Here is a 13771-nt window from a genome sequence, read left to right as displayed (position 1 = left end):
TCCGGGTCCAGCTTGCTTGCTTGCTTGCTTGCTTTCTTTCTTTCTTTCTTTCTTTCTTTCTTTCTTTTTTTTAAATTTATTTGATAGAGATCACGAGTAGGCAGAGAGGCAGGCAGAGTGTGAGAGGGGGAAGCAGGCTCCCCGCTGAGCAGAGAGCCCGATGCGGGGCTCGATCCCAGAACCCTGGGATCACGACCCAAGCCGAAGGCAGAGGCTTTAACCCCTGAGCCACCCAGGCGCCCTCAGCTTTCTGAGCGGAGAAATTACAGGGGCTTGCTTCAGATCGGGACTTAGCAAACTTGATGTGAAGGGTCAGACCGTAATTACAGGCTTTGCAGGCGATACAGTCTCTGTTGCAATTATGGAACTCTGCGGCAGCAGCCAGAAACCTGGGCGTGGCCGGTGCCAATAAAACTTTACACAAACAGGCAGCGGCTAGATCTGGCCCCCTGGCTGCAGTTGGCCAATGCCTGGTTTTGACCACTCATAGCTCTTCTTCACCACTTCTGTTTTACTATATTCATGGTCTAACAATTTCCTTTATACCGATACACTATTTTTTTAAAGACTTTTTTTTGTTTGTTTTTTATTTGACAGACAGAGATCACAAGTAGGCAGAGAGGCAGGCAGAGAGAGAGGAGGAAGCAGGCTTCCTCTGAGCACAGAGCCTGACGTGGGGTTCGATCCCAGGACACTGGGATCATGACCTGAGCCAAAGGCAGAGGCTTTAGCCCACTGAGCCACCCAGGCGTCCCTTTTTTTTTTTTTTTTTTTTTTTTTAAAACCTCCTCCTTAGAGTTTGGTGAAATTGTGGTTTTGATGAGCCAGCTCTGTGTCTGTATTTGTGACACGTGAACATGTGAAAATAAACTCCTACATTACAAGTCTGCCCCTGGGCTGCCTACAATCTTCTCGTGGCCGCTGAAGCCTGACGTCATGCTTTGTGAGTCCCGTTTACACGTTACCTCAAGTCTTCAAACCCTGGGGTGTTGAGGCAGAGGACGACTACGTGGGGTGGGGGATGGGCAGGCCTCATAGCCTGACTTTGAACAGGGCAGGTCTGCTTTCTATGTTGGGGTTCTGCATAAAACTTTTGTTTGGAAAAGGGGGGCCTGTGGCCAAGAGAGTTTGGACCTGTCTAGGGGCGACTTAAAAGTGAACTTGGAAGTTCTGAGCTTTGAGTTAGGGTTTATTGGTTCTGCCTACATGGGGTTGTGAGTCCCCCACATCGCTCCTCAGATTTCTTATTTTATTGTTTAAAGATTAATTTATTTGCCAGAGGGAGAGAGAGAGAGAGCACAAGCAGGGGGAGCAGCAGGCAGAGGGAGAGGGAGAAGCAGACTCATCGCTGAGCAAGGAGCCCGATGCACGGCTTGATCCCAGGACCCTGAGATCATGACCTGAGCCCAGATGCTTAACCAGATGAGCAGCCCAGGTGCCCTGATTTTAAATTTCTTACAGAAGAGCCGATGATTTCCCATTATGGCCGTGCCCAGGGCCTTCTCTCTGCCCAATGGCTTACGGTCACCTCCCAACATAATGCACATTTACATCCCAGCGGTCCCCCGTGCCAGCTCCAGTCAGGTCAGCTCCAGCACACGCTCGCTTCTTCCTTCTCATTCCCAAACCACGGGGCCAACCCTGGCCTTGCACGCCTCGGAGCTGGGACCTCTGTTCCCCTGGGCTCCACCTCCAGCAGCAGCACGTCTAGGCCCCGGCTGCCTGTCACCTCCTCTGAGGGGCTGAGTCACCCCCAGCTCCCAGATTACTGCAGCGTCTCTGCACACATGTCGCTGCTCTCTCCCTCCCCGGGTTCTGCTCACATGACACCCCCTGGGGGGGGCCCTCCCTCGGCCCCTCTGGGCACCCCACGTGGCAGCCTCAGTAGCACTGAGTGGGAGCGTCTGCAGGCTGGCTGCCCCCCACCTTCTGCCATCAGCTGGTCGGGACCAGGAGAGTCGTCCGCTGAGCTCCCTCCTGCTCCCCGGTTCCCATGGCCCCGCCTCATGCACAACAGGCTTCACAAACATGTTGGCCACACACGCCGAGGTATCTAAGGTTCAAACTGCTTTGGTTTCATGTTCCATGTGCTCCTAGGGATGAAGCCAAGGGCTCTGCCCTCAGGAACTGCTGGTCCCTCGGTTCTCGAGGGAGTGTTAGGGTCCCCAGCCCCCCACCCTCTGCCCTAGAGTCCTAGGATTGCCGGGCAATGCCTGGCACTGACCACAGACATCGTAAGCCACAGCATGTGCCCACGGGTGACGGCATTGGTGGTACTGAACACCCCCCTACCAAAAGCATATCTGTGGTTCATGGCAAGTAGGTGCTGAACAAGAAAAGCCTAATCTGGGGAAAAAAAGACAGGGCACCTTTTGTTCAAGCCGCCCCGAGTTAGGGATCCAGACCCAGCACGTGCGAAACCCTCCCTCCTGAGCCCCACACTCGCCCGTAACCCGAGGACAGTGGCACAGCCCACCGTGCAGGGGTGAGGAGAGGAGAGTGTGGCCCACCACCCTGCTCAGGGCTGGGCTCTCACTCACCCTGGAGAAGCAGGGGACTGCCGGGTTGAGAGCTCGGGCTTCTGGCGATGGGAAGCTGGACACGAGTCCCCATGCCAGCCCCCTGCGTGGTTTCACCTGGGGGATGCCACCTGCCTCCGTGTCTCCATGTCCCATAAACCCACCTCCCACGGCTATTGGGAGCTCAAAGTGCGGAGTTTTCAGTCCACCAAATATTGCCAGGCAGGGGGTGCCGTGGGCACAAACCGCGGCTCCTGCCCTCCCAGGGCTTTCCTGGGGGAAACCGCAGCGCAGAGATGACCATTTCCACCTGTGACCGGGGCCGAGCACTGTGGCCAGAGCTTCCGGCGGGGGGGTCTACTCATTGCTGGGCAGGTGCCCAGTTCCACGGCCCGCGTGAATACGGGAGTGTCTTAGGAAGCAAGTGTTCCGTTAATCTTTTATTAACAATACTTCCGGGAAAAAACAACAACAACAACAACAAACAAACCCGTTACATAGTCTTAGGGAAGCTCTGCAAAAGAGAAGCGCAGGGTCGGCGGTGGGGGGGGGGACCCCAGGAGAGGCTCTTCCGCAGGAGGGGAGAACGTGCTCTTTTTCTGCAAGGTGCATGCACCAAGGGGTTAAAGTCATTTTCATTAAAATTTAAATTTCAGCCGGCGTTCACTCTCCCTTCTCCGTCCTTTGAACGTTTGACTGGCAACCATTTCATATTTCAATCTCGGCAGAACAAATTGAATTAGATGTTGAAACCAAACTCGGCTCTGTTCACCAAAGCCTGCATGCTCGGCTTGCACTAATCCTTTCCTAGACGCTGCAGAGCACAGACAGGCGCCGGGAGCCCGCCCGGCCACAAAAGACAGAAAAAGCTGAGGAGGCAGTGAAAGAGAAGGAGGGAAAGCAGGCGGGCGAGGGCTCCTGGAGATTGTCTTCTGCCGGACACACGGATCTTCAAGCCCCGGACACAGACCTGCGAGTGGATCTCGTTTCTGGCCTTGAATCCCCGGTGCCCTAAGTGTTTGGTGAATGAATACACGAGCTGAGGTTCTGGGCTGGCTTTCGGGACTCGCCCTGCCAGACTCGGCCTCTGGCGGACGCCCCTTCCTGCTCTGTGTGGAGTGAGGGGGTTGCTGCACACACTACGGCTCCTTTCCCAGAGGCCACAAGCTGCCCGGCGCCTCCCAGAGTTGAGGGAAGCTGGGCTTTCTCTGGTCACACCAGCCCTCGAGCGGTGCGCAGGATGGGCCCAGAAGATGCCAGCTCCCGGGGGTGGGGGGAGGCAGACCTCGAGGCCTGGTCCAGGGCCATCACTACAGACCCTGGGACACCGGATGACCCCATAGTCAGGCCCTTGGCTGGGCGATGACGAGAACGTCTACTTACCCACCTAAGTCTGTGGACTGGCCTAGAAGCACTGACCCAGAGGCCCAAGCCCAGCTCTCGTAACAGACGATCCTGCCTGTGGGTGACCCCCAGATCGCAGTGTCGGGAAAAGACCCAGCAATACCAGGGCCTGGAGAAGGCCTCGCTTGTTTCCAAGCGCTCCCTGGGCAACCGTAGGCTCATCTCCTGTCTGGCTTTGTGTGGGAAACGACCAGGTGAAGGAGATGCCCGTGCAGCCTGCTTTGGGGCTTGTGGGCAGAGGCACCCTCTCCAGGCCACCTTCCTGGATGCAGGGACTCCCCATCCTGCCCCAGGCCTCTGACATGGGCCCAGCAGGCCTGCTGTGTGCACGCAGGACTCTGGCTTGCTGGGGCATCCACAGGTGTAATGCCCCATGCTTTCCTCTTTGTTAAGTAATAGAAACGGTTGTGATAGTCACAATTTAGCGTCCCCTAAAAATGCAACTCTGTTAAATATTTCCCATCTTGAAGAAAATCCTACCAGGCCCAAATTCCTCTCATATCCATTTTAAAGATACGGAAATCCAGGCAGGAGACACTGAGCCCCTGGGTGCAGGTTCGCAAGCACTGGGTGGTCCAGCAGGGATCGCGCCCAGGCCTGTGGGTCCCACCCCCCCAGCTGCGGTGCACCCCACCCTCACTGAGCTCTGTGAGACCCCCTGTCTAATCCCCTGTCCTCCACCTGCAAGCAGGAGCCAGGACCCTCCTCACCTGTCCAACCAGGGCTGTCTATACGGCACCTTCCCCGGCCAGGCCCAGGGGTTTTGGCGGCACCCCTCCTTCCCCAAGCCTGGTCCCGCATTTGAACACTCTGTCCCACCCTTCAGGGCTCCTCAGGGCCTCCTGCCCATGGCTCTCCCCTAGACCACCAAGCTTCTGCAGTTCCCGGGGGTCTCTGTCTGCTCAGTCTTCTAGAGCCCCGTGTGCACAGACCGACCAAACTCCTGGCTTCCCACCCCTGCTTCCAACCCGGGGCTCCTCTTTGCAGACAGGCCTCCCAGTTCCCCATCTCCTCGCTGCGCCTCCCAGTTCCCCATCTCCTTGCTGCGCCTGTCAGCCAGTTCCATGGAGGGGATTTCAGCCAGAGCCAGAGGCTGGGGGTGGGGGTCTTGAGGAGGCAGTGGTAGAATCCAGGGCTGGACCCTCAGTGGGGACCCTGTACAGGATGGAGGGAGGGGGAGGAGCACCGCCTCATCTTCCCTCCTCCGCCAGCCCCAGACGCCCGATGGTGCCCACCCGGGTCAAACCCAACTGGCAGCCTGTTGCCAGGGGAGCCTGGGAAACTGGCCTGCAGGGGTCAGGCCCCGAGTCCGAGCGGGCATGTGTGTGTGTGTGTGTGTGTGTGTGTGTGTGTGTGTATGTGTGGTGGGGGCACATGCAGGGCAACGGGTTCCAGCTCTGGCCTCTGCAGACGGCCGCACAGCCTCATCAGCTCAGGTGCCCCCTTCCTGACCCCGCCGTCCCCCCCAGCCCAGCCCAGCTGCCAGCACGGCCCCCTTCCTTGTTCCCCCTGAGCATCTGGAGGCCACAGACCCTTTTGAGAAATGGCTGCATCTACACGGGCCTCAGGAGGCTCCCCTAGCCCCGGGGCTGCGACCCTTCTTCCGTATCCCTCCATGGTTTATTCCTCGCGGTTCTTCCTTAGATCGACTGATGCCCCAGTGTCACTTTTTAAAAAAGACTTTATTTTTGCTAGAGACAGAAAGAGCGCGTGTGGGAGCGAGCACCAGTGGGTAGGGAGAGGAGAAGCAGGCTCTCCATGGAGCAGGGAGTCGGGAGCAGGGCTCCATCCCAGGACCCTGGGGTCATGACCTGAGCCGAAGGCAGATGCTTCGCCGACTGAGCCACCCAGGCGCTCCTTATTGTCACTTCTAACTCCCTCCACAAACTTCCCCTGTGCCCTGGTCTGGTGACAACAGTGACTGTCTCCAGGCTGCCTGGGCCCCCATAGCCCAGAGTCCCCACAGCTCACCCGGCACGCACTGGACGGATGCGTCTCCCTCCAAGGAGGAGGGGCGGCATCCGTCCTCCATGCCAGGAGTACCTCACTGGGCTTCACCTGACCATTGACTAACAACCATGGTTTATCTCCTTCCAGAATCATCGCAACAGTGCTGGTTCCCATATGGAACTATGCCCGTGTGAGTACTTTCTGACCATGCAAGGTGGTAGTCGTTTTCAAAGGGGCAGGGACAGGGTTCAGGCCACTCCCTGCACTAAGTGCTGTGACTGAAAAGGACGGGTAGAGACGTCTGCGACGGGTGTGGGCGCAGGCCTGGGCGCAGAAGAGGAGCGGAGTATGGCTACTTCTGACAAAGTGGTCAGGGAGCGTCTCTGAGTGAAGAAGGGGAATTTAAACTAAGATCTCAAAGGGGAATTTAAAAAAAGAGACAGGAGAGATGTGGGGGAAAGGGGGGTCCCAGGCAGAGGGAAGAGCCAGTGCAAAGGCCCTGGGGTGAGAATACCCTCAAAGGGCCAGCACAAAGTAAGGGAGGGCCAAGTGGCAGGGCCTCCTTGCGAGGTGAGGAGTGTGATGTGACTTTATTCCAAGAGTGTGGGTAACCCTGAGGGTTTGAGGCTGTATTTCTGTAATCTAGTTCATGGATCCAGCTGGATCCCTCTGGCTGCTTGTGGAGAATGCAGTGCTCCTGGGTTAAGGGAGGGGAGGCGATGAGGATGGCGTCCACTGTGGACATCCTTGGCAGCATGAAAGGGGGGGTGATGGGGCACCCTGAGACCTCCAGGAGAGTGGACTCAACTGCTCCTCATTGCTTACATGGCTGGTCCTGTCCAGATAGTGAGCCCCCGGGCTTGGGGTCAGAGAGGCCAGGCGAGGCAGGAAGGAGGAATGGGAACCTGGTCTCCCAGGCTGCAGGCCTGTGCTTGGCACCCAACACCAGGCTGCAGGAGTTGGCGGATCCTGCCCTGGAACGTTCTAGTACCTTCGTCCAAGTCAGGCGGGTGCCCGTGAGGCCCCTTGTGTGCCAGGCCCATGGGCCCAAGACTTCCAGTGTAGTGACCACGCCCTCACCATCGGTCTGGCCGTGTGGATATAGACTGCGTGTTCAACCGGAAAGTCCCACGGGTCCCTGAACAAGACGAGCAGTGGGGAGGAATGGGGTGGGGACCCCCGTCACCCCAAGACCCATGCAACTGGGAGACCTGGTCACCTGAGGGCCTGGCCTGGGTGAGGTTTAACACCGGCCCCACCTGCGTGCGGTGCACATACCCGACGTCTACAGGTCAGCCTGCTGCGGAAGCTGGGGAACCAGGAAGGGGGAAAGCAGGACCGATTAGGAAGCGGCGCCCTGTGGGCCGTAAGGCATGCACGGAGCCTCACATGGCTACCGGCGCTGGAGAGCGTTGCTCAGATTCAAGGCCACTCGGCAAACTGGATGAAGACTGGAACCTCCTTCCTCCAAAACGCACATACCACGTTCTCTGCAAAGTCAGAAGGTTCCCGGACTCTCCCCGGGAGCCCCAGCCGGGAGGTCCCAAATGAAGGAGTAACAAAAGTGCTGATGGGCGTTTCCTCGGGGCTTTACTTGGATTGACTGAGGTAGTCAAACACCAGGAAGGCACCACACCACCCCCACTGGACCGAAAGAGAAACTGAGGGTCAGAGGGGCCCTCACTGGTCTGCGGCCACACAGCTGAGAACAGTGGGGCTGGGACTGGACCCAGGGGAGAGAAGCAAGCGACTCCCTCCTCGCCGGGAGGCAGGCTCCCAGCATGTGCTGAGTGCAGGACCCCTCATCCCGGCGGAGGCCGTATTTCCAGGCTGGAGTGGGGTGTGCGTGCGGGTGCCCCAAGTTTGGGACAAGCCTTTCCACGGGGCCGGGATGCATTTCAGAGTCGTCCGCCCGTGACAGGCGTATCGGCCATCAGAGTCGTATCTTAGGCTCAACCGGCTGGCATGTGGGCTTCGGGTCAGCCCCTGGTGGTCATACCAGGACTCGACGTTCCTGGGAATCCTGGGGCAGGACAGAGGCCAGGTCCCGGCTGAGAGCACTCCTGCACATGGCCGGCAGACGTGGGAGCTCCAGCTAGCAGCCCTGGAGGGGAGTCCAAGAACAGAAGCTTCTGAGCTGGTCTTCCACTGCGGCGGGGGCAGTTCACAGACCACGGCGGCATGTTTTCCCCATTAAACCTGTCTAAGGTGGGAACCGGGGCAGACACTGGGCCCACGGAGGTTAGGTCACCAGGCCAGGATCCCCAGCCAGTGTGGGGTGGAATGGAGGCTTCCTGTCCTGACCTCTTGATGCCACACTTGATCCCATGCAGCTGCACAGGAGCAGGCCCCCGAGTCCCTGTGTACCCAGATCCCCTGACCAGCAAGGCGGGGCGGGGGGGCCCGTCTCCCCATCTGGGAGCAGCGGACGGCCAGGCTTCCAGGTCCTGGTATAGCCACGAGAAACTTCCTATCGTGGCTGTGTCTCGCCCGCCCCCCGGCCCTTGGGTGCCAGGCACAAGGCGGATGTGTGGGGGACTGCTGGAACGTCCCCTCTGAATTGAGGCTGGGGCAGGGCGGGGTCGCCTGCACTCCCACCGCTGGCTCTCCCCCACCCCCCAGCCCCCACGCCAGGAGCGCAGAAGCCGGAGCGGCTGTCCCCAGTCCCCAGGGCCCCGGAGCCACGTACCCTCTCGGTGCCAGCTCGCAGCTGAAGGGTTTGCTCCTCACTGTCGTTTTCACTGTCTTCCAGCTGCTCCAGGATCTCGTCCAACACCACAGACCGCTTTTTCTTCGGGGGCTCTGTGGGAGCCCAGATGGCAAGAGAGGAGGAAAGAACAGCCGAGGGGGAGGGAAGGGAAGGGAGAAATGGCAGGAAGGAGAGGGACCGGGGGGAGCAAGATGGAGGGCGGGGAGGCGAGAGAGGAGACGCGGCACCGGAGGACAGCGAGTCAGAGGAGGGGGCACAGGGGACCAGAAGCCAAAGCGGGGGTGTGGAGAACACAGGAGAGGGGAGAGAAACATGGATAGTCAGTCTCCGGCTTCACCCCAGGGCTGCCTCTCCCCGGCCCCAGGAACTCTCTGGCTCGGCTCGGCTCGGCCCGCCACCCCCTCCCGGGCTTCCTTCCACCCACAGAGGCAAGGGCTCCAGTTAGGAAGGGGGCGAGGAGGGCTTCTCCCAGCAGCCCAGAGGCTGACGGATCTCGGGCTGGCTTGCAGAGAGCGGAACACCCTCAGAGAGGACGGGTCAAGCGAGAGCAATTGTTGGGGAAAAAAGCAGAAGCTTCTCCGGCTTTCCTGGAGGCCACAGACTCTTCATGGTGCAGAAGGCGCCTGATGGAGCAGAAGCTCAGTGGCTGTTGGTTGAAATCATGCACCGAGATGCCAGCGAGGGAGGCAGGGAAGAACACTGAGAGGCAGCTCTGCAGGGGAGGGGCTCTTTCACTTGGACTTTGAAGGATGCAGAGGAGTTCTCTGCGAGGCGAGGGGAAGGGGAGGCAGACGCAGGGCAGGACCAGAACGCACACTGGGCTCAGCTCACACAGTCCCTTTGGGCCCCAAACACTACTGAGGACCTACTGCGTGCAACAACCACCAGTCCTGCAGGTAGGGGTGATGGCCGCCTCTTACTGGGGAGGGAGCTAGGCCACGGACAGGGAAATCTAAGGTTACTGAGCTACAAGGGCTGGAGGCAGGATTCAAAGCCCAGCAACGCCGCAGCCAGTCTCCCCACATTTCATGAGTGTCCGGCGCTGGCTAGGGAACACCAGGGAGATGGGGACAACTGCCCAGGAGGGTTGGGGGTGGAAGGAGGCTGCTCTCAGGCCGACCTGCCATCAGTCCCTCTTGCAGTCTGACCTCTCGCTGACGGCCAGCCTCGGTCCCAGAGAACGCGGATTTGCTCAGAGGCAGCCGCAGACAGTCCCAAACCCATTCTCAAAGAGCACCTCCTCTGTGAAGTCCTCCCGGGGGGACAAACTTCCCTGTGACCCTTTGTCTTGACTCCACGCTGGGCCAGGGGCCCCCACCCCCCACCCTGGGGGCGCAGGAGCCTGCAGGTCCAGCAGCTGGATCCACCACTCACTGTTAGTGATGGAAAGGGAGAGGGGGCAGGATGGGCAGGGGGTAAGGCAGCAGCCCTGGGCTCAGACACACGCTTCCTCTCCTCGCTCTGGGTTTCCTTCTAATCGCCAGGCTTTGGAGGTGCACAATGGCCTCGGGAAATTGAATTTGTGGGCAGGTAATGGGAGCCGGGAAATAGAAGAGCAGCGAAATAGGGCCTGTGAGCCCGGCACGGACGCCCCCTCCTAGTTACTAACAATGGGGGTGCGAGCTCCCGGGCTGCGGTGACAGAGCCGTGGGCTTGACCTTCAAGGTTTCTCTGAGCTTTCCCACCACCTAACGGCACGGAGGCACCGGCAAGGGAGTGGGATTTTCCTGTGCGCCCTGGGGCTCAAGCCCTCAGCCGGTTCTGCATCCCGAACACCCCACCCCTGCCGTGGCCCCCCTCCCCCCGCCCCAAGCCAGAGCTGCCAGGACAGTGGACACCTCCTCCCCTCCCTCCCAGAGACCGCTCTTAGGGACACCCGGGGCATCAGCTCCTGTGGCCCGGTTGACTTGGCCTCCGTGCTGCTGGCTCACTTGGGGAAAAGCTAAGGCTGTCAGGACGGCTCACCTCTGTGAGCGACACAGGGGACCTGTCACCTCCGTGAACTTCCGGTTACACTCTCCCCCGCACCTACTTATATGGCAAATGCCACCCAGGATCGCTTCCTGGCTGCTGGCCCCCACCTCCGGGCCTCTGCACCTGCTGTTCCCTCTGCCTGGAGCGCTCCTCCCCCAGGGAGCAACGTGGGGGACTCAGCTTTGCAGGGAGGACTCCCCGATCTCCTTGTTTAAAAGCACAAGGCCCCCAGTGCCCCTGCCCTACTTCCCCGTCCGTGCTTCTCCACGGCATTCACCCGTGTTTTACTGTGCAGCTTACTGTCTGCCTCTCCCGCTGGGAGGCCAGCTCCAGGAGGAAGCTCCAGGAGGCCCGCGCCCTCAAGACCTAGACCAGCGCGTGGCATACAGCAGATGCTCAGAAAGTACTTGTTGGCTGAGTGGACGGACGGCAGGCCTAGATGAGGTTCAACAGCTCGGGCTGCTAAAGGACACACAGAAACAGGGGCCAAACCCAAAGCAGTCTTGAACCACCTTTGTTCACGTTTTCATCCCCTCACAGCAGAGACCAGGCAGTGGCTGCTCTGGGCCGGGCCTGGGAGTGAGTGGGATAGGCCCCGTCTAGGGCGTTCCTGAGGCATTCCGTGAGGGGACACAGAGAAGGAGCCATACAACCACAACCCATGGCAGGGTTAGTGCCGTGGTGGGGACGAACCTGCTTCATGTGGGCTATCACGGTGGCTTCCTGGAGGAGATGACAATGGAAACATGGCCAGAACCTAGCTGACTCCCAGCTCCGGCCCTCTGACCCCACTGTGCTGGTCTCACTCCCGCATGGCTGCCTGGCATGTCCCACCCTCTGAACCAGTGGGCACCTCCCAACCTCGGCCCCGAGGCCCACAGGCACCAGCCATGCTCAGTTTGCTTGGGAGCGGACCTCGCGGTCTTCAAGACTTGTGAACCGGTTCTTCCACACCTGTGCCTGGGATACCAGCCCTGCCCTCAGCTGCCCTCTCACCTTCCTCTGAGTCACTGGGTACCAGACGCTCTCCTCCTCTGCAGCCATCTGACAACCATTTAAGAGCCAAACATCCCGCGACACAGCCATAGCAGAATGAAGAGAAGCCATGAGCTGGGTTCCAATCCCCTGCTTCCCCTCGCTGGCGGTGGGACCTTCCCCACTCTGAGCCTCAGCCCCCCGCTCCTGGAAGAGGCAGTAGGGCCAATCCCGTGGCAGGCCCTGGAGGGGTGATCTGGCTGGAGAAACTGAGGCCCAGAAGAAGGGGGATGCGGCCAGCAGAAGGACACACACAGGCAGGGCCTCAGCTGAGTCTCAGGAACCCCCTGCAGGAGGGGGTGCCATCACCCTCATTTCACAGCTGGGGAGACAGAGGTGCAGGGCAAGGCGCACCCCCCAAGGCTCCCAGCTACCAGAGAGCAGCCCTGGGGTCCTGCCTCAGTTGTCCCATTTGCAGGCCACACACACTGTCTGGGTTGTGCCATGGGGCGTCTCTCAGGGGCCCTGGCCCGGGGCAGAGGCCATGGCCAAGGCTGCATGGGAGCCTAAGACACAGAGACTGGTGGGTGGTCACCACGTCTGGCCTTAGGGTCACACACTCCTGGCTTTGGCACTTTCCCAGCTGTGTGCCCTCGGTGGGGGGGGGGGGGGCAGTCACATACCCCGCAAGGTTCACTCCCTCGTATAAAATTGGGACAGGAGGCAGGACAGTTCCTCCTCCCTTGCTTTGTCTGTGGCCACCATCAGCTGACCGGCAGGCCCAGCGGTAAGTCCCTCCTTCTGCCCGGAGCAGGTGCAGGCTCCTCCCTCTGGTGAAAGCCTCTCCTGGCTACCCTGCATGTCCTCCCTCAGCATTTCACATACACACTCGGGAATGCAGGCTCAGGCCCCTCTGACCAGCCTCTTGCTGCCTCAGTCTCCTTGCCTGTAATGCAGGGGTACCACCACCTCAAGGGGTCGTGGGGAGAATTAACGGAGGGAAAGGAGCAGTGACCGGCCCCTGGTTGGGCCCCAGCGGGTGGCGGCCAGACTGACATCTCTGTTGCTCTAACCCCTGTCACCGTGGGTGTTGGTGTAGTGTCTTGCTTTGCCATTTGGCCGGTGGGCGCCGACAGGGCGGGGACTGTCAGGATGGCTATTGATGACAGGTGATCGATGACGAGCTATTAGATCAACGAGTGAGACGATCTGGCTGGTAAAGGGTAAGGAAGGTCTGGTACCCATTCCCCGCCCCAGGTTGGAAAACGGGGCGGGGGGGGGGGATCCACGGACTCCTGCGGGGCGAGTGGTGTAGGCAGCAGGTCAGATGATCTGAGGTCCCTGCTCTGCCACCTAATGGCTCCGTGACCTTGGGCAAGTCACTTCCGCTCCCAGTGTCTCGGCTTCCCCATCCGTATGTGGGGTGTGAAGACAGGACCCGCCTCCCGGGGCGGCTGTGGGCGTCTGCGAGTCTGTGCACAGAGCCCCGCACACGAAGGGCTCAGCACTTGGGAGCTGTGACTGCTCTCGCGGGCCTGGCGCATCCGACTCGGGTCGCCCCCCCCCCCACCACTCCCCCACGCCCGCCACCAGGGGACGCGTCAGCCTGAGTCCCCACTGCACGACCCCCAGCACCGCCCGCCGGCCCTGCCTGCGTGCGGAGCACCCTGCTTGCAGGAAACAGCTGCTGAAATCCCACTTCTCCGACATCAAAAGCCTCAGTGGGTTTTCACCAAACAAACATAATGCAGAATCGGAGAAAGGTGTAAAATAAATAAACGAAACAAGCTGTGCATTTTCTTTTAGCATTACAGCTGCACCCGGAGATAAACAACAAGTGAATGTCACCCGAACATCAATACCCAAGAAATTAACTTGACAAAAAACTCAGCCGTCCCCCAACAACCCCCCAGTCCTGCCCCCCTCCCCGCCCCTCCCCCCCTCCAACCACCATTTTGCATTTCTGGAGTTCCCATCTAATGATTTTATTTTTCAATTAATTCCTTGACAGAATGCCAGCCCGCGTCTCTCTCCCAGCCCTGGCTGGCACTGTCGCCCCGCGTGGAAGGCACAGGCAGGCAGACAGGAAGGCGCGAGCGGGGCGGGGGGGGGGCTGCTGCTGGGAGTATGACAGAAAGCGCCTCATGGGTTTTTGTTCCAGAGGCAGAGCACTGAGGAAGAGCGAGCAGAGCCAGGGACGGAGGACTTCTGCAGGGGCCCTGAGAGGAGCAGGTGCCGG

At 59.7% G+C, this 13771-nt stretch overlaps 1 protein-coding gene across 2 annotated transcripts in view; it reads right to left on the bottom strand.

Moving 5' to 3' along the window:
• Positions 1 to 2946: 2946 nt before the first annotated feature.
• RBM19 (RNA binding motif protein 19) overlaps positions 2947 to 13771 on the bottom strand; it is a 128499-nt gene continuing 117674 nt past the window's right edge. Inside the window, exons 24-25 of one of the 2 annotated variants that reach the window (XM_059139085.1) lie at positions 8563 to 8675; positions 2947 to 3530 (exon numbers count right to left, since the gene is read on the bottom strand). In XM_059139085.1, the coding sequence (XP_058995068.1) occupies positions 3471 to 3530; positions 8563 to 8675 (173 nt within the window). In that variant the 3' untranslated portion in view covers positions 2947 to 3470. Of the gene's footprint in view, positions 3531 to 5586; positions 7978 to 8562; positions 8676 to 13771 lie in introns of those variants that run through there. The other variant, XM_059139086.1, reaches the window with a different exon arrangement.

Source organism: Mustela lutreola, chromosome 11 (assembly GCF_030435805.1).
Source record: "Mustela lutreola isolate mMusLut2 chromosome 11, mMusLut2.pri, whole genome shotgun sequence".
NCBI classification, from domain to species: domain Eukaryota; kingdom Metazoa; phylum Chordata; class Mammalia; order Carnivora; family Mustelidae; genus Mustela; species Mustela lutreola.
The sequence above is the reverse complement of the archived record's forward strand: the minus strand, read 5'-3'. Positions and strand labels throughout refer to the sequence as shown.